The 18,871-nt window shown below is 40.9% G+C and overlaps 1 protein-coding gene and 1 non-coding gene across 3 annotated transcripts in view; one reads left to right on the top strand and one right to left on the bottom strand.

The window, feature by feature from the left end:
• CDK5RAP1 (CDK5 regulatory subunit associated protein 1) overlaps positions 1-18,871 on the bottom strand; it is an 83,790-nt gene that overhangs the window by 48,785 nt on the left and 16,134 nt on the right. For both annotated transcript variants that reach the window (XR_006703238.1, XM_045444878.1), the window contains exons 8-13: positions 17,405-17,635; positions 15,651-15,748; positions 14,200-14,255; positions 12,258-12,388; positions 9,444-9,593; positions 733-873 (exon numbers count right to left, since the gene is read on the bottom strand). Coding sequence is in view for 1 of the 2 variants with exons in the window: in XM_045444878.1 (XP_045300834.1) it covers positions 733-873; positions 9,444-9,593; positions 12,258-12,388; positions 14,200-14,255; positions 15,651-15,748; positions 17,405-17,635 (807 nt within the window). In the remaining variant the exon portion in view is untranslated. The remainder of the gene's footprint in view (positions 1-732; positions 874-9,443; positions 9,594-12,257; positions 12,389-14,199; positions 14,256-15,650; positions 15,749-17,404; positions 17,636-18,871) is intronic.
• Positions 3,742-3,878, top strand: LOC123581778. Its single transcript, XR_006704008.1, has one exon. It is a non-coding gene; the product is annotated as a small nucleolar RNA SNORA42/SNORA80 family (small nucleolar RNA).

The raw sequence follows: 18,871 nt of genomic DNA, 5'->3' as shown, positions 1-18,871 counted from the left end.
GGGTAGGTCTAAGATATATTCCAGAAGTGAGCTGAAACAGATGTACAGGAAAGTTGAGTATCTAGGACATGTCCTGTATTTTTGGCTTGAGCAACTGAGTGTGCCATTTACTGGGATGGGAAGGGCTTGAAAAGAAGAAAGGTGTAGTAACGAATTCATTCCAAGGGCGCCTGGGTGGCTCAGTCAGTTGAGCATCCGACTTCAGCTCCATGGTTCATGGGTTCGAGCTCCACATCCGGCTCTGTGCCAACAGCCTGCTCAGAGCCTGGAGCCTGCTTCAGATTCTGTGTCTCCCTCTCTCTCTGCCCCTCCCCTGCTCATGCTCTGTCTCAAAAATAAATAAAAAAACACTAAAAAAAATTTTTTTTTTTTTTTTATTCAACTCAAGGTGCCCTTTCGATGTTCAGACTGAGAAGAGATTTTTATTTTACTAAAGAATTTCTCCTGGGAGTGCCTGCATGGCTCAGTTAGGCATCTGACTTTGGTTCAGGTCACGATCACACAGTTCGTGAGTTCCAGCCCCGCTTCGGGTGAGCCCTGCTTCTTTCTCTCTCTCTCTCTCTCCCCCTCTCTCTCCCTCCTGGGATTCTCTTTCTCTCTTTCTGCCCCTTGCTCACTTGCACTCTCTCACAAAAAAAAAAAATTTCTCCTGGAAGAAATTTCACTCCCCCAAATTATCCAACCCAGCATCCATCTCACAATGCAGGCCAAAAGCCCAAAAGGACACCTTACCTTCACCAGCACATAGTCCCCAGGCTGAGCTCTAACCCTGACCCCAGAGTTAGAAACATCCTCCATCTCTACATTAGGGAAGATCACTTTAAGGTTTCCATCATTCCGGCCACACAGGTCAGTGGCAGAGCGTTTACTGTGCTGCAAAAAGAAGAGAAGAGAGTTTCTGAATCTGTCTCAGTTATCAGTTCTCAAACGGCAGAAATTATACCTTCTCTGTCTCAGAACCCTAAGGGTTTTACTCAAAGAGCATTCCTTAATCAAAGAATCACTTAAGACTACAAAGGGGCACCTGGCTGGCTCAGTTAGTGGAATATGCAACTCTTGATCTCGGGGTTCTGAGTTCGAACCCCATGTTGAATGTAGAGATTACTTTAAAAAAAAAAAGATTACATGTTTACTGCTGCTCAGCAACAAGGACAGCACATGGCACACTAGAGAGACTCCATAAATTTTGCTAACTATCTGTTAATAAATGACTCAATCAGTCTTTCATTGCAGAATTACCTTCCTTAGGAATGGACTTCCAATAGTCCTAAAAGCAAGAACACATGGGTGATACACTTAACAAACTGACTTTCACTTTATCCAGTCTCATAGTAACCACTCAGGAATGTTCTGGGGTTGTTTGGCCTAGGTTACTTGCCGTTAATGAACAGGCAGACATGAAGCCAGAGTCTCCATCACAACATACAGAAGACAGGGTCAGGACAATAATAAAACCAGTATGATGGTACTAACTTCTAGAATACATACAAGTTTTTCTCTTCCAGCCATGATGAAATGTCAAGAATCAAATTTATTCCTGGCCTTAAACAGAAACTGGACAAAATATATGAAATCGCTATTTTCAGATACTGAACAACAGACTGTGCAAGACTGTGAAGCCAAGAAAAGGAAAACAAATGAGATGAGCCCTCCAATCACCCTTGTGTTTTGCCAGAAGGCATGTGTCAGACCAGGGCATGCCAAGCAGGCAGGAAGATCTTGATGCACACCATAGTGGTTCTCTCTGGATTTAGGAAAAAGACATCAGAGTTCAGGGAGCCTCCAATAGATAGGAATTGTGGAGCAAGTCCTAAAGACGAGGGAGCTAAGCAGAAAAAGAGCTATAGAAACATGCACAGGGATCCCTTGAGTCTTTGCTGAATGTTTATCACAGTGAAACTCCACAAAGTCAGGCAAAAAAAGTAACTGGGGAACTGTCAGCAGATGTGTTTCCAGAGCTCATGCAGGGCTGGGAATCACAACTTACCACAATCACAATTAATGACAGTCCTCATTGATTCCTTGGGACATGCAGTACTAATTCCAGAAAGCCACCTCTTAGCAATGAGGCTAAACTATTCCTGGGATAAAAAAGCTTTCCTAACAAAACCTGAAATCGAGCCTTGACAGGATCAAACTGAACTGCAGGTAACATAATCACCTATCAGAACAAAGCCCAACACAAAATCCAGACCTTAAAAATTAGTATCACGATGTTAAATGTCCCATCAAAAATCAGTGGATATGCCCAGAAGCAAAAAATGTTACCTATAATAGGAGAAAAGTTTATCAAAAGAAACAGACCAAGAAATGATAGCAATGATGGAATTATCACAAAAATAATAAACCAGTTTTTATGATTACATTCAAAGGAAATTAAGTTTCAAAGGAAAACAAGAATACAGGAGACAAATAGAAGGTATTTGAAAAGAACTAAATGGACCTTATACAGACCAAAAATATAATATCTAAAATTAAAAATTCAATAGGTAATAGCAGATTACACACTGCCCAAGGAAAAAATAGTGAACCTGAAGACAGAGCCAAAGAAACTATCCAAAACAAAGCACAAAGGTATAAAAAGCAGAAAAAAATGAACCACCTCAATGACCTACAGAAAAACCTTTTTATAAGTGGTTGGCCATATATGTAACTGGAGTCATGGAAGGAGAGGAGAAGCAGTGGGGGGTGGGTGGCAGGAAGCAGGAGGAGTACAGAAAAAATATGTGAAGGAGCACCTGGGTGGCTCAGCTGGTTAGGCATTCGACTCTTGATTTCGACTCCGGTCACGATCTCATGGTTTGTGGGATCGAGCCCCACGTTGGGCTCTGCCCTGACAGCACAGAGCCTGCTTGGGATTCTCTTTCTCCCTCTCTCTCTCTGCTCCCCCTCCCCTCTCAAAATAAATAAACTTAAAAAGATATATATCTGAAAGATAATAGATGAAAATTTTCCAAATTTGATGAAAATTATAAATTCACAAACTAAGAAGCCTCAACAAATCCTAAAGAAAACACAAAGGGATAAACACAAAGAAAGCCATGCCAAGACACATCAAATTTCTAAAAACAGTGATAAAGTAAATATCTTTAAAAAGCAGCCAGAGAGGGGCGCCTGGGTGGCGCAGTCGGTTAAGCGTCCGACTTCAGCCAGGTCACGATCTCGCGGTCCGGGAGTTCGAGCCCCGCATCGGGCTCTGGGCTGATGGCTCAGAGCCTGGAGCCTGTTTCCGATTCTGTGTCTCCCTCTCTCTCTGCCCCTCCCCCGTTCATGCTCTGTCTCTCTCTGTCCCAAAAAATAAACGTTGAAAAAAAAAAATAAAAAAATAAAAAAAAAAAAAAAAAAAAAAAAAGCAGCCAGAGAAAAAAGGAATTTTATGTACACAGGAAGAAAGAGAAGGATGATTGCAAACCTCTTGTCAGAACCAAGTAAGTCAGAAAGCAACAGAATGATACTTTTAAAAACATCAACTTAAAATTTCATACCTAATGAAAAAATATTTTTTAAAGTGAAAAGACATTTTTTTCAGACAAAAGACAGCTGAGAGGATTCATCACAAAAAGATCTGCATTACAAGAAATGTTCAAAGAAGTTTGTCAAGCATAAAGATAATGATACCAGACAGAAACCTGAATGTACACAAGGAATGCAGAACGACAGAAGCAATAAATAAGTGGGGACGCAGGAAAGAGTTTTTTCTTGTTTTTAAAAAAGTTTTTTTTTAAAGCAACTGAGTATTGTACACGGTGATGGACTGATGGCGGGCCCTTCTCTGTGGGCCTCTCACAGCGTACCCGCGCCAGAGGAGTGTGCAGCCCTGAACCACTGCCCTGCCTCCTGACTGATGGGCTGTGAACACTGACGGGGGCTCTACAGTTGATTATTCAAAGCAAAAATATCAACATGTTTTGGGACACAGAAGTAAAAATCTATGACAACGATAGCACAAAAGGGGAAAAAAAGGATAGAAGTATATTATTTTAAGGGTCTTACATTATACATGCGAGGTGATGCCCTGTCTGGGGTTAAAACAATTGGCCAGGGGCGCCTGGGTGGCGCAGTCGGTTAAGCGTCCGACTTCAGCCAGGTCACGATCTCGCGGTCCGTGAGTTCGAGCCCCGCATCAGGCTCTGGGCTGATGGCTCAGAGCCTGGAGCCTGTTTCCGATTCTGTGTCTCCCTCTCTCTCTGCCCCTCCCTCGTTCATGCTCTGTCTCTCTCTGTCCCAAAAATAAATAAACGTTGAAAAAAAAAAAAATTAAAAAAAAAAAAAAAAAAACAATTGGCCAGAGACAATCCAAAAGGTAATCTGTTCTTAGAAAATCAAGCTCCAACGTCATGCTATATTCTTCAGTAACCAAAGACAGAGGAAGGAGTTTAGTTCTTAAACTAATTACTACTTTAGGGAAACGGCAGTCAGGTAAGATTTAAAAAGATTTCCCACTATCTCCCTACAAAACACTTACTAGTTACAAAAGGAAAACGAGCACCTTTACAGTCAACAAGCCCAGCAGACACAACCTTAACAAAACGCTCAAAATGAGATGCTTAAAATTAACATCACCAGCAATGAGACCAGCAAAACCGTACACCACCCAGGACACAAATAAGAACACATTTCTCTAACCTTCCGGCCTAAAAATACATAACCTCAATCTTACCACAGGGAAACTTCAGACAAACTCAAATTAAGGAATATTCTACAAAATAACTGGCCCATAGGGGCACCCGGGTGCCTCAGTGGGTTGAGCGTCAAACTCTTGGTTTCAGCTCAGGACATCATCTCACAGTTCGTGAGTTTGGGCCCCACATTGGGCTCCATGCTGACAATACAGAGCCTGCTTGGGATTCTCTCTCTCTCCCTCTCTCTCTGCCCCTCCTCTGCTCATGTGAGCATACACACTCTCGCTCTCTCTCTCAAAATAAATTTAAAAACTTAAGTAAATAAATAACTGGCTTATAATCATCAAGTGTCAAGATTGTGAAAGTCAAAGAAAGACTGAGGAACTTTTCTAGACTGAAGGAGACCAGACAGACATGAAATTAATGCAACATATGATACCGAACAAACTCTTTTTCCTATAAAGGGCAGTTCTGTGACAACTGGAGAAACTTAAACAGGGTGGGGGGACTGGATCGCAGAAATCTAACAAGGTAAATTTCCTGATCTGGTGGTTGCACTATAGTTATGTAGGAGAATGTCCCTGTTTATAAGAGAGACATATATATTACAGTATTAGAGGGGAGGTGAGGGCATCATCAGGTCAGCAACTAACTCTCAAATGAGTCAAGGAAAAAAAATTCTTGGTACTGTATTGCAACTTTTCTGCAAGCTTATGATTGTTTTATAATAAATTTTTAAAAAGACGGCATGATTCCATGATTTGAACCAACCATAAAAGAACATTTATGAAACAAAAAGGGAAATTGGAACACTGACTAAATATTTGACAATATTAACAAACAATTATCGATTATTTCAGATATGGATAATAGCCTAATCCTAATGTTGAGTTTTTTTCTTAGAGTCCTTCTCTTTTAGAGAGATATATACTGAAATATTTACTGACAAAACACAATGTATATGTATAACATGATGTATAAGTATAAGGTACTTGCTTCAAAACAATCCAAATTGGGGGAAAGGGGAGCACCTGGGTGGCTCAGTTGGTTAGACCTCAGACTCTTGATTGTGGTGATTTCATGGTTCGTGGGTTCAAGCCCCACGTCAGGCTCTGCATCAACAGCACAGAGCCTGCTTGGGGATTCTCTCACTCCCTCTCTCTCTGCCCTTCCCCAACTCACAGTTGGGCTAAGTAAATAAATAAATAAACTTAAAAAAAAAAATCCGCGCACCTGGGTGGCTAAATTCTCTCTCTCTCCCTCTGTCTCTGCCCCTCCCCTGCTCACACACACTTTCTCTGTCCAAATAGGTAAATAAACAAAAATAAATAAAAGCAAAAGGTTTAAAAGAAAATAACAATCCAATGGGGACAGTAAAGATGAAAAAAGATTAGCCATGATTAATTAACACTGTATTGACAGTTGTTGAGGTTGGTTAATGGGTATGTGGGCATTCATTATACTGTTCTCTCTATACCCATATATGTTTTAAATTCCCCATAATTAAAAAAGGGGGAAGGCTGTTGTTTAGAGGTTCTGGAACAAAATAGCCCTGAGTCAAATTCTGGCTCTGCCACACAAGCTGTATGACCTTCAGAAAGTTATTCCACTTCTCTGAGTCTCTGTTTCTTCATCTCATAAAAGGACTAATAATTAGCACTACCTCCAAAACCGTGGTAGGACTCAATGTACCAACGACATAAAGTGCACAGTTCCTGGCAGACAGTAAATGCTCAGTATACATGAGTTATCATCAACTTCTCTGCCACTCTGGAGATAGCAACCTGATGTTTTAAACCAGCCAGGACTAGAGGACAGAAAGTCTCCTCTAAGAGAAAGTAAAGACTCCCAACTGCTAGCCCTGAAAAATCCATTTATTCTCTAACCCCGAGTCATGGCTTATGCTGGATGCATAAGAAAGAATCTTGTTTTGATTTATTTAGTTACGACAGGTTTGCTGCAAGGCTAATGAAGTCAGGGACACAGAATAGTAAACTTTGAGTACTTATTCATTCATTCAAAAGATAAGTACGCTATTCTGTGCCAGACTCCGTGAAGAGAGCTGGGAATACAACAAGACCTAATTCTTACTGGATAAAATGTAGACTGCTAATAGACATGTACATTATCTCCAGAATCACAGCTGACACCCTAAATCACAAGGTATTTAGTGAGGCAAAAACCTTTTGGGGTATTACACTAGCTCAGCATCACCAATCAGCCAACTGCTGGTCTAGACCACAAGAAGATCCCCTAGCCCAAGATGAGCTGACCAAGTACCCGTCCTGGAAATCTGAGCTGGGGCTGAGAGACATAACTGTGACCCATGAATAACGAGAACCGTAACATGTAAACATAGGAACTACACAGCTGCTGTACTCACTCTGCAACAAAGATGAGGAAGCAGGAAAAGCTGCTCTAAGTAGACAAGAAAGCCGGAAGGGCTTCCCAGACTGGGTACAGTCCTTTCTAGACACCTACAGTATTCCTGCCCTTGGGCTCCACAAGACACCCCTGAAGTCTTATACAAAAGAAGATTTCTTTTTGGCTTAGGCTGAATGGCTTAAAGAAATTTCTGTTACTCACTACTAAAGAGTCCTAACAAACACAGATACCAGGTAACTGGTGGCTTTGATGCTACCATATCCTAAGGCATGAAACAGGACTCTCTCTTCTCAATCCAGGACTTAGGAGTCACAGAAAGGGCCCATCTCTCTCCTTCCCTTCCTCTCCAATGGCTGCAGCATGTAGCTTCATAAAAGGTCAGCTCCCAAACTTACCCCTTATTCCATGTGTTTAGTGCTCTGACGGTTAGGTTCCCCAGGTTGACCACAGATGCCTGTAGGAACCCCAAACTTTCTGAAATACAGTACACTTCTAAGAAAATGTGATTTTAAAAAAGGATTGAAAGGCCACCTGGCTGGCTCTGTTGGTAGAGCATACAACTTTTTGATCTCAGGGTTGTGGGTGAGCCCCACGTTGGGTGTAGAGATTACTTAAAAAATAAATAAATAAATAAATAAATAAGATCTTGGGGCACCTGGATGGTTCAGTTGCTTAAGCATCTGACTCTTGATTTCAGCTCAAGTCATGATCTCATGGTTTTTAAGATTGAGCCCCACATCAGGCTCTGTGCTGACCGTGCAGAGCCTGCTTGGGATTCTCTCCCTCCCTCTCTCTCTCTCTGTCTTCCCCACTCACATGCATGCATGCACACACACTCTCTCTCTCAAAATAAATAAATAAACATTTTAAAAAATTAAAAAAGAAGGATTACAGACAAACTGATTCTGAAAACATACATATGATACTGCTTCCAGAAAGATAGAGCAGACATACTTTTCCTTAATCTTTCTGCTGCTAAGCACAAATATCTTTTTTTTTTTTTTTTTTAATTTTTTTTTTCAACGTTTATTTATTTTTGGGACAGAGAGAGACAGAGCATGAACGGGGGAGGGGCAGAGAGAGAGGGAGACACAGAATCGGAAACAGGCTCCAGGCTCTGAGCCATCAGCCCAGAGCCCGACGCGGGGCTCGAACTCCCGGACCGCGAGATCGTGACCTGGCTGAAGTCGGACGCTTAACCGACTGCGCCACCCAGGCGCCCCCAAATATCTTTTAAGAATGAAGGAGAGGGGCGCCTGGGTGGCGCAGTTGGTTAAGCATCCGACTTAAGCCAGGTCACGATCTCACGGTCCGTGAGTTCGAGCCCCGCGTCGGGCTCTGGGCTGATGGCTCATGATGGCTCAGAGCCTGGAGCCTGTTTCCGATTCTGTGTCTCCCTCTCTCTCTCTGACCCTCCCCCGTTCATGCTCTGTCTCTCTCTGTCCCAAAAATAAATAAACGTTGAAAAAAAAAAAAAATTTTTTTTTAAATAAAAAAAAAAAAAAGAATGAAGGAGAGAGGTGCCCGGGTGGCTCAGTCGGTTAAGTGGCAACTTCAGCTCAGGTCACGATCTCACGGTTCATGAGTTTGAGCCCCACATCTCTACTGTTAGCACAGAGCCCGCTTTGGATCCTCTGTCCCCCTCTCTCTTTCTGTCCCTCCCCCACACTCTCTCACTCTCTCTCAAAAATAAACATTAAAAAAAAAAAAAAAACAGAATGAAGGAAAAATCAAGACATTCTAAGATGAAGAAAAACAGAGAATCTGCTGCCAGAGTGTCTAAAAGCTGTCTAAACAGACAGGAAAAGATAAAAGAAGGAAGCTTGGAATATCAGGAAGGAAAAAAAAAACATAAAAACATGATTACCTATGTAGAAAACCCCAAAGAAACTGCCAAAACAACTCCTAGAACTATTGAGTTCAGCAAGGTCACAGAATACAAGATAAACATACAAAATTCAATTATTTCTGTACAATATAATGAACATCTGAAATTAAAAATACAATAGCAACTAGCTATTTGCTATTGGAGCAAATAGCTTAAAAAAAAAAAAAAGACACTTAGGTATAAATCTAACAAAATACATACATATAGGACCTGTACACTGAAAATTACAAAAACTCTGATAAATCAAAGATGATCTAAATAAAAGGGAGACATATTGTGTTTTAAAACAAAAAACATTGGTGTGCCTCTTGATCGGGGCTCAGGCCATGGTTCAAGCTCAGCATCCGGCCCTGCACTGACAGCGTGGAGCCTGCTTGGGATTCTCTCTCCCTCTCTCTCTCTGCCACTCCCCTGCATGCACTCTTTCTTTCTTTCTCTCTCAAAAATAAACTTTAATCGCTTCTCGGCCTTTTGGCTAAGATCAAGTGTAAAAATAAACTTTAAAAAACAAAACACAAAAATATATATGTATATACATATGACCTTACCCCCTCCACCAGCACTAGCTGGGTACAACCCACAGAGGCCATGTTGGCTTTTGTTGCTTCTTCTCGAAAGACAGTAATAAGTTCCTCCAAACGCCTTAATTTCACCTCTTCTGGAACATCATCTTTCAACCTGTGATATGCCCTGGTCTTCTATAAAAGTAAAAAGAGAGATGGAGGTCACCAAGGACTCACAGAATCCTTTTTTTCCCCCCACTGAATCCATTCTAAGGTACAGAGGACCAGGTTCATTCCACTTGTAAGTTACAGACATATGTACAAGAACCCAAGCCACACCAGGAGGGTACTCTAGCTCTAAGAGCATTCTAAGACAAGAAGTTTACTATGCAATAAAGTCACATTTTTGTAAGGGTTAAATTCTAAATTTAGCACATGAAAATTGTAGACTCAAAATTGATCTTGATGTATTTATAGGATACAAATATAAGCTTTAGACAAATGTTAACATATACTAAATAACTCATGTACCAGGTTACTCAGCAGCACTGTTTATAGATAAGACACAAGATGCAAAGCAACCTAAACGTTTACCGATAGGTTGTTAGTAAATGAATTATGCTTTATCCACACAACAGAATACTGCATTACTGTAAAAAGACTGTGATAATTCCATATGTATTGATATGATTGCTTTCCAAAACATACTCTTAAAAAAAATAAGATACAGATCAACATATAAATATGTTTATAAATATATGAAATATCTCTGGAAGTTTACAGAAGAAATTCCTAAGAGTGATGGCCTTGAGGGAAGGAAATGAAAAACCAGGCAACCTAGGAAGAAGGAAGAACAAGAACTTTTCATTGCATACTATTTTGAATTTTTTAAAATGAGCTCATATTACCTAGTCCAAAACATTTTTTAAAAGGAAATTTATCCTAAGGGCGCCTGGGTGGCTCAGTCAGTTGACCATCCAACTTCAGCTCAGGTCATCATCTCACAACACAGAGCCTGCTTCAGACCCTCTGTCTCCCTCTCTCTCTGCCCCTCCCTGACTGGTTCTCTTCCTCTCTCTTTCTCAAAATAAATAAATTTCAAAAAAAAAAAAAAAGTACCTATAAAAAAAAGGAAATTTATCCTTGAAAAGCCTTTAAATTGTTTAAAATCATGGCATGCATACATGTGTGTATATGTGTGTGTATACACCTATTTTTTTTTTTAAGGTTTTACGTACACAAGCTTATATAACACAGTTGGGAGAACCACTGAGCTAGATAAAAGTATGGAATAAGAGGAAAACCTATACATCCAAGTGTGGACATTTAAACCAACTGGCCTTTGAGACAACTACCAAATCCACAGAGGAAAATGGCGAATGGGTTTACTCTATTTTGTCTTATTAACAACAACTTGCCCCTATTGTGCATTTACCATTACCAAGCACTATTCTCATTCCACAGGTGAAAAGACCAAGGACCTTTCTCAAGATCACACAGTTATTAAGTGAGAAAGGTACAATTTGAGTGCTTGCTCTCATCCACTAGACGACTTCAATCTTTATAACCTTAATCCTAACCTAGAAATTAGATCCCAAAGTAAACATTCGTATTCAATGCCCATAAGATATGCTTCCACCACACAATGAAAACCCATTTCCCAACTCTAGCATTACAAAAAATTTATCTTACATATTTATGTCCATGGAAGAGTAACAAAATGGAACCCAACATCTACTCTGAAGCTTCATCTCTGAAATAATTATGTAAGAGACCTAAATATATACAATGGCCTACTTACACTGCCTACAGAACACTAGGCAGTGGGCTTTAAAAGACATGAATTAGGGGGCGCCTGGGTGGCTCAGTCGGTTGGGCGGCCGACTTTGGCTCAGGTCATGATCTCGCGGTCTGTGAGTTCGAGCCCCGTGTCGGGCTCTGTGCTGACAGCTCAGAGCCTGGAGCCTGTTTCGGATTCTGTGTCTCCCTCTCTCTGACCCTCCCCCGTTCATGCTCTGTCTCTGTCTCAAAAATAAATAAACGTTAAAAAAAAAATTTTTTTTTTAAATAAAAAATAAATAAAAGACATGAATTAGGTTGGCTGATGGCAGCTGAATGACAGTGGTGGCGAAGATCATGAGTTCCATCATTCATCAATCAGCCCTCCTGATCGGCCATCCTCCTCAGCCTCCAGCCCAAACACAAGGAAAGACACCCCTGAGCTGACTGGAGGGATGAGGAATGACCCATGGAAATTCATCCCTACCATCAAGAAAATGGCAGCAGAATGGAACTATCCCCTGTCTGCAAGAAATACACATTACTCTCCCATTCCTTCCTTATATCCTTCTGCTTTGTCTTCCTGGAAATCTGTGTTACAGGAAAAACTCTAAAGTGGTATCAGTAGGTTCACTTGGCCTAAAAAAATGAAAACTAAAAATAGCTGAGGATGGCTAGGAGGGCAACAAAATGCATCTGTAAGACAAATCACATCTGTAAGTCAAAAACGTTCTGCATGTTGAGAAATTATTTTACCCTTATAAAGAGAACAGCGTCCCCCCTCCACAATGGCATCCCTCCCTTCATATTAAAATTCTAGACGATCTAAACATAATTTAAAATATTTTAATGAAGACAAATATTGTCACAACTGATCCACTTTCATCTCAAGTTGCTGAATTATATAAAATAGGCTGACTAGAAAAAAAAAAGAATGAGTGGTAAGATCCTTGTAGCTTCTCAAGGACTGCTCTGCTGCCACTTTCTTTTCTTCCCAGTTGTCTACAATCAACCAGACACCGGTCAGGAATTCTGTCAGTGCCAGCACAGAAGTAGCTTCTCCCTCATCCCAGGGCTGACCTGTCTCATACTGTAGGCAAAGAGGAAGCCCATGTTATACTGAACTTCCCGAAGCAAAGACACCGTCTGGAGGTGATCTTCCTCTGTCTCGCCACAAAAGCCAGCAATGAAATCGCTGCTGAGGCTCACACCTGCAACACATGACAAAAGACAACATGTCACTGCAGCTTATGTTCAAGAGGAGCCTTTCACTTGTGGGTTACAGAGAGAGACAGCAATGGTACACCTTCCTTGGAGTACAAAGTGACAGTCCATATGCAAGTGACAGAACAGTCATTATGGAGCAAGGCGTGCTTATCTAGAATGTTACCATGCCAAAGCCTGGCTTCTCAGTCTATATTCCCCTCAGCACAAGAAAAGATATTTTTACTTCACATGTTGGATTTAGGGACACAGCAGGAACTCCACATTTTCAAACTGGTCCTGCTTTTAATGGTGAAAACTTTGCAATATCTCATATAAACATATACTTTTGAAGCTAGTTTAACACAAAGTTTATTTAAGACCATAGAGGGGAACCTGGGTGGCTCAGTCGGTTAAGCGTCCGACTCTCCGTTTCAGTTCAGGTCATAATCTCCCGGTTTCATGAGTTGGAGCCCTGCATCAGGCTCCGACAGTGCAGAGCCTGCTTGGGCCTCTCTCTCTCTTCCCCTCCCCTGCTCACGCTGTCTCTCTCTCAAAATAAATGAATAAACTTAAAAAAAAAATTTTTTTTAAAAGACCATATAAACAATAACTACTAGTTACTAAACAGTACTAAGTGCTATATTTTTCTATTTAATATATTTAATTATTCCAACAATCCAATAACATACTATCAACTCTATTTTTTTTTTAAGTAAACTCCACACCACACATGAGGCTTGAATTCAAGACCCCCAAGATCAAGAGTCACTTACTCTACCGAATGAGGCAGACAGGCACCCCTTATTAACTTTGTTTGATAGATGAGGAAACTGCAGCCCAGAAAGCCTCCACGCTATCCTGCCCCTCCAAAATGAAAAGTATTTATGCATAATACAAATTAACAATAATTAGAAAGTTGGAAACAAATGTAAACATTGTCAACCAAATCTAAATTAAAAGACTACTATTAGAAGGGAAAAGAGAAAAAGTTATGATAATAGGAAAGGAATTACCTCTAAGGACAGTTTTAAAGATATCAACTGTCCCCAAATCAGAACTAATGTAGACCATACCTGCCAGCTAACAAAGAAGGAACAAGGTCTCTCCCATATGTTCAGAAACACAAATACTGTAGAAAAGAAATCTCTGGGAGATCTGGGTGGTTCAGTTGGTTGGTGTCAGACTCACGATTTCGGCTCAGGTCGTGATCTCACGGTTCGTAAGATCGAGCCCCGCATTGGGCTCTGTGCTGACAGTATGCAGCCTTGCTTGGGAGTCTCTCTTTCTCTCCTTCCCCTGCTTGCACACAGTCTCTCTCTCTCTCAAAATAAAAAAATAGGAGCGCCTGGGTGGCTCAGTTGGTTAAGTGTCTGATTCTTGGTTTAGGCTCAGGTCATGATCTCACAGTTCGTGGGTTCAAGCCCCACATCAGGCTTTGTGCTGATAGCCCGGAGCCTGCTTGGGATTCTGTCTCCCTCTCCCTCTGACCCTCCCCTGCTCGCTCTCTCTCAAAAATAAATAAACATTTAAAAAAAAATTTTAATAAAATAAAAATAAATAAAAAAAGAGAGAGAAATCTCTTTAGCATTGAGGCCACAGGCTGACACCTTTGAGTATATCTAGCAAGACCAAGCCATTAAAAAAACAAAAAAGAGTAAAATAAAAGAAAGAGAAAAATGAAGAGGAGGAACGGAAGTATAAAAGGTAGTCCCTTTTTTTCATTAAGGTAGTACCACAGGCATTGCCTGCATCTGAAAAAAGCATTGTGGTCACTGGTACAATAATGTGCTCAGCAGAATACATTTCTTAAATGTACCTGGAATAGATTCTCTGATATGATGAACTAACTCCACATAAGCTTCTCTTGAATATCTGCAAGAAGGAACAAAAAGAAAAGGCTTAGATGAACCAATCTTCTTTAAATGAATGCTGTAAAAAGAGAACATTATGCATTACCACATATAATCACTTCTTATCCACATAGGACAGTACAGGTGTAGGTTAAAGTATCCAGAACAGTCCTTTTGATGCTAATCCTGTAGTGTAACCTAATCTAGAGCCTATGATTCTTTAGTTCAAGAACATACATTATTTTAAATAGCCTTTTTAAAAATATAAATAAATAGCCTTTTATTTTTAAGGTTTATTTATTTTTGAGAAAGAGAAAGAGAGAGAGAGAATGCGCGCGCGAGCAGGGGCGGGGCAGAAAGAGAGGAAGACACAGAATTTGAAACAGGCTCCAGGCTCTGAGCTGTCAGCATAGAGCGTGAAGTGGGGCTTGAACCCACAAAACGTGAGATCATGACCTGAGCTGAAATTGGACACTTCACTGAGTGAGCCACCTGGGCGCCCCAATAGCCTTTGATTTAATAAGTGAAGACAGATTAAATATTTAAGAGGATCTCTAGGGGCACCTGGGTGGCTCAGTTGGTTAAGTGTCTGATTCTTGGTTTGGGCTCAGGTCATGATCTCATAGTTCATGATATCAAGTCCTGTGTGGGGCTCTGCACTAACAGCATGGAGCCTGGAGCCTGCTTGGGATTCTCATTCTCTCTCTCTCTCTCTCTCTCTCCTTTTGTCCATCCCATGCCCGAGCGCACGCACTCACTCTCTCAAAATAAATAAACTTTAAAAAAAAAAAAAAAAAGGATCTCTAAAATTGCCAATGTGGAAAACAAGGCAAAGCACTAGTTCCACACAGCCTGCCATTTGTCACCTTATCCTTTTAGTCTTATCTCTACAGTACGTATTAGTCCCAAAGTAAGTGAACCAGAGATGCGTTTAAATTCTAACACTTAAAAAAAACTTTTTTTAAGTTTATTTATTTATTTTGAGAGAGAGAGCAAACACGCAAGTGGGGAAGGGGCAGAGAGAGACGAAGAGAAAGAATCCCAAGCAGGCTCCAACCACCAGTGCAGACCCTGATGGGGTGCTCAAACTCACGAACCGTGAGATCATGACCTGAGCCTAAGTCAGAAGCTTAAATGACTGAGCCCCCCAGGCTCAGGATTAATATTTCAAAGAGTATGCCACACAGTAAATACTTAATAAAAAACATGCTAAACAAATGAAATGAGTGATCCAGTCCTTAGTCTATACTTAGTGAGTAAATAGAAACAGGCTATAATGTCCATGGGTTTATTCACATAACAAATATTGACTGAGCAGCTACTATGTGCTATACACTATGCTGGTTCTTAGACACTCTGTGGTCCTTAAGAAAACATGGAAAGGTGCAGGATGCTCCCTCCCCCAAGCAAGTCTGACCCCCTCCGCATGGCCTCCAATACACGGCTGCTTCCACTCTGGGCTGGTAGGTGGATCTGTTTACAGATGTTGTCTCTCTCATGAATCAGCTGCAGAACCTGATCCAACAGAACACATTAAAGGTCATCACAGTCTCACCAAAGAATCCTGCATAAAGGAATACCACCCCCACTGTTTCTTAATAGGCTGACATTTTTTTTTTTTAAAGAACTTTCACGCTTTCTTTTTTTTTTAACATTTAGTTATTTTTGAGGGAGAAAGAGACAAAGTGTGAGCAGTGGCGGGGCCAGGAGAGACAGAGACACAGAACCCAAAGCAGACTCCAGGCTCTGAGCAGTCAGCACAGAGCCCAACGTGGGGCTCAAACTCACGAACCGTGAGATCATGACACGAGCTGAAGTCAGATGGTCAACCGACTAAGCCACCCAGGTGCCCCTCTTAACAGGCTGATTAAACCAAACACATGAATTACCCAAATCCTTTACTTTTGCTCAAGCCATGTTGTCTGTCCCAGACATTTCCCCTGATGGCATCTCCGCTTTCAAAAAGTGAAGCAAGCAAGCAGAGGTCAGATTCAAGCCATGGGCTGACATGGACAAAAAGGAAAACTGGTATTTGTTTCATCTAACTTCCAAACTAATTAGCTACTTTAAAAGACACCATCAAGAAACTGGAACGAGGAAAACATATTTGAAAAAATACACTGACAAAGGATTTGTACCAAGAATACATAAAAAAAGTTTTACAACTCAGTAAGAAGACAATCCAGTTGAGAAAAAAGTAGCAGTGGGGCAAAAAGACAGATGTTTCACCAAATCAAAAAAACTTTAAGGGGCGCCGCCGGGTGGCTCAGTCAGTCGGGCGTCTGACTCTGGCTCGGGTCATGAACTCGTGGTTCCTGAGTTCAAGCCCCACATCAGGCTCTGTGCTGACAGCTGAGAGCCTGGAGCCTATTTCGGATTCTGTGTCTCCCTCTCTCTCTGCCCCTCCCCGACTTGTGCTCTGTCTCTCTGTATCTCAAAAATAAATAAACATTATTTAAAAAAAAAAAAAGTTTTTTAATTTTTTAAAAACTTTAAAGAAAGGTTTCACATGTAGGCTATACAGTCTATGCTTTATTAAAGCACTTGGTAAATACCTTCCATACAATATACCTATTTCTCAACCCCCCCAAAAAGCAGGAGGTTATTATTAACCTCATTTTACAGACGAAGAGGACAAGATGAAACAGTCATACCTACTAATAAAGCAATGGAAGAGCTAGGATTTAATTTAACTCACGTCTTGTCACAGGCCAAAGTCTGGACTGTTTCCCACTCCAACATATCGCCTCCCTTTCTGTCCTTCCCATAAAATCTTGTAATAAAACCTCTCTCCGCAGAGTCCTCATGGTCCCAGGTGACCTTAACTTCCCAGAATATCAGTCCTATCTCTATACTTGTGGCGAGCACAGCATAACATAAAACTTGCCAAAATCACTATGTTGTACACCTGAAACTATACATCATATACATATAGTGTGTCAACTATACATCAATCCCAAAAAAAAAATAATTTTTTTTTTTTTTTTTTAAATATATCAGTCCTATCTCTGCCCCAACACTGGTGGACTTTAACTCTGGGGGAATCAAAGGGCAATACACCACAAGATCCCCTGAGCAAGATTCAAGGACTGCTGTATCCCACTGGGTCCAGCCTTTGGCAACCTTACACATACTGATAACAGCTTGGCACGGTTCACTGTTGATACTCACCTCATCAGGAAAGTCTTTGGGGTGGGGAGAAGTGAAACGGATCCTCATTTCAGGATCTACTCTGGAGACGTGATCCAGAAGGTGAGCAAATCGAAGGCCTCCTTGCTTGGGTTTATAGTTGGTGGAGAAGCCACGGCTGAGGTTGGTAGACACTGCATTGTTGAACTGGACCTCTGAACTGTCCCGAAAACTATTAACATTCTGACCAAGGAGTGTCACTTCTTTCAGCCCCTGAGAAAGGAAAGTGAATATATTGGAAGCAATTTAAAACTTTTTTGGTAGTTTCATGCCAAATCACTAATTGATATTAGTTCAACCCACCTAGAGCCATTCATAAATGTATTCTACTCTGTATTTTAACCCAGTAATTTCGTATTTGGGCATCTTGTCTGAAGAACTGAACTTCAGAATAAAACTTTACAAGAGCACCTGGGTGGCTCAATCAGTTAAGCATCCAACAACGGCTCAGGTCATGATCTCATGGTTCGTGGGCTCGAGCCTTGCGTCAGGCTCTGTGCTGACAGCTCAGAGCCTGAAGCCTATTTCGGATTCTGTGTCTCCCTCTCTCTCTGCCCCTCCCCTGCTTGCACTGTCTCTCTCTCTCTCTCTCAAAAATAAATAAACCTTAAAAGAACTTTTTAATTTTTAGAAAAATAAAACCTTACATAAAAATTAATCTCCAAAGCATTTTTCAGAATAGCAAAAACCTGGATGAAATTCAATGTTCAGTAATAATGGTTAATCTATAACACTATAAATCAAATTATGACACCATTCTGCCAGTTGAATATTATATAATCACTGCCCATAAAGTATTCTTCCCAAAGTATTTAGTCTAAATTGAATTAAGCTTTTACATTTAACTTCCAGTTTATCAGAATTCAGAGGAATATTTTAAATGACAACATTAAGAAGCAATCAGACAAATCCAGATGTATCTGATCTCTTCAAATACCTAATGTATCATTTAAAGCAAACAAAAAAAAAAATGAAATTAAATTAAGAGAGAATGAAAAAATATAAAAAACAACAAATAAGGGGCGCCTGGGTGGCGCAGTCGGTTAAGCGTCCGACTTCAGCCAGGTCACGATCTCGCGGTCCGTGAGTTCGAGCCCCGCGTCGGGCTCAGGGCTGATGGCTCAGAGCCTGGAGCCTGTTTCCGATTCTGTGTCTCCCTCTCTCTCTGCCCCTCCCCCGTTCATGTTCTGTCTCTCTCTGTCCCAAAAATAAATAAACGTTGAAAAAAAAATTAAAAAAAAAATAAAAATAAAAATAAAACAAATAAAACCACAAAGTTTGACTGGATCTTAGTTTGAAAATAAAAAAGCAGTAAGATATTCTTGGGGTGCCTGGAGGGCTCTGTAGATTAAGCATCCAACTCTTGATTTTGGCTCAGGTCATGATCTCAAGGTTATGAGATTAAGCCCCATGTCTGGCTCCACACTGGAGCCTGCTTAAGACTCTCTC

This window comes from Leopardus geoffroyi, chromosome A3 (genome assembly GCF_018350155.1).
Source record: "Leopardus geoffroyi isolate Oge1 chromosome A3, O.geoffroyi_Oge1_pat1.0, whole genome shotgun sequence".
Taxonomy (NCBI): Eukaryota; Metazoa; Chordata; class Mammalia; order Carnivora; family Felidae; genus Leopardus; species Leopardus geoffroyi.
Note: the sequence above shows the minus strand (reverse complement) of the source record. Positions and strands in the feature narration are given on the sequence as shown.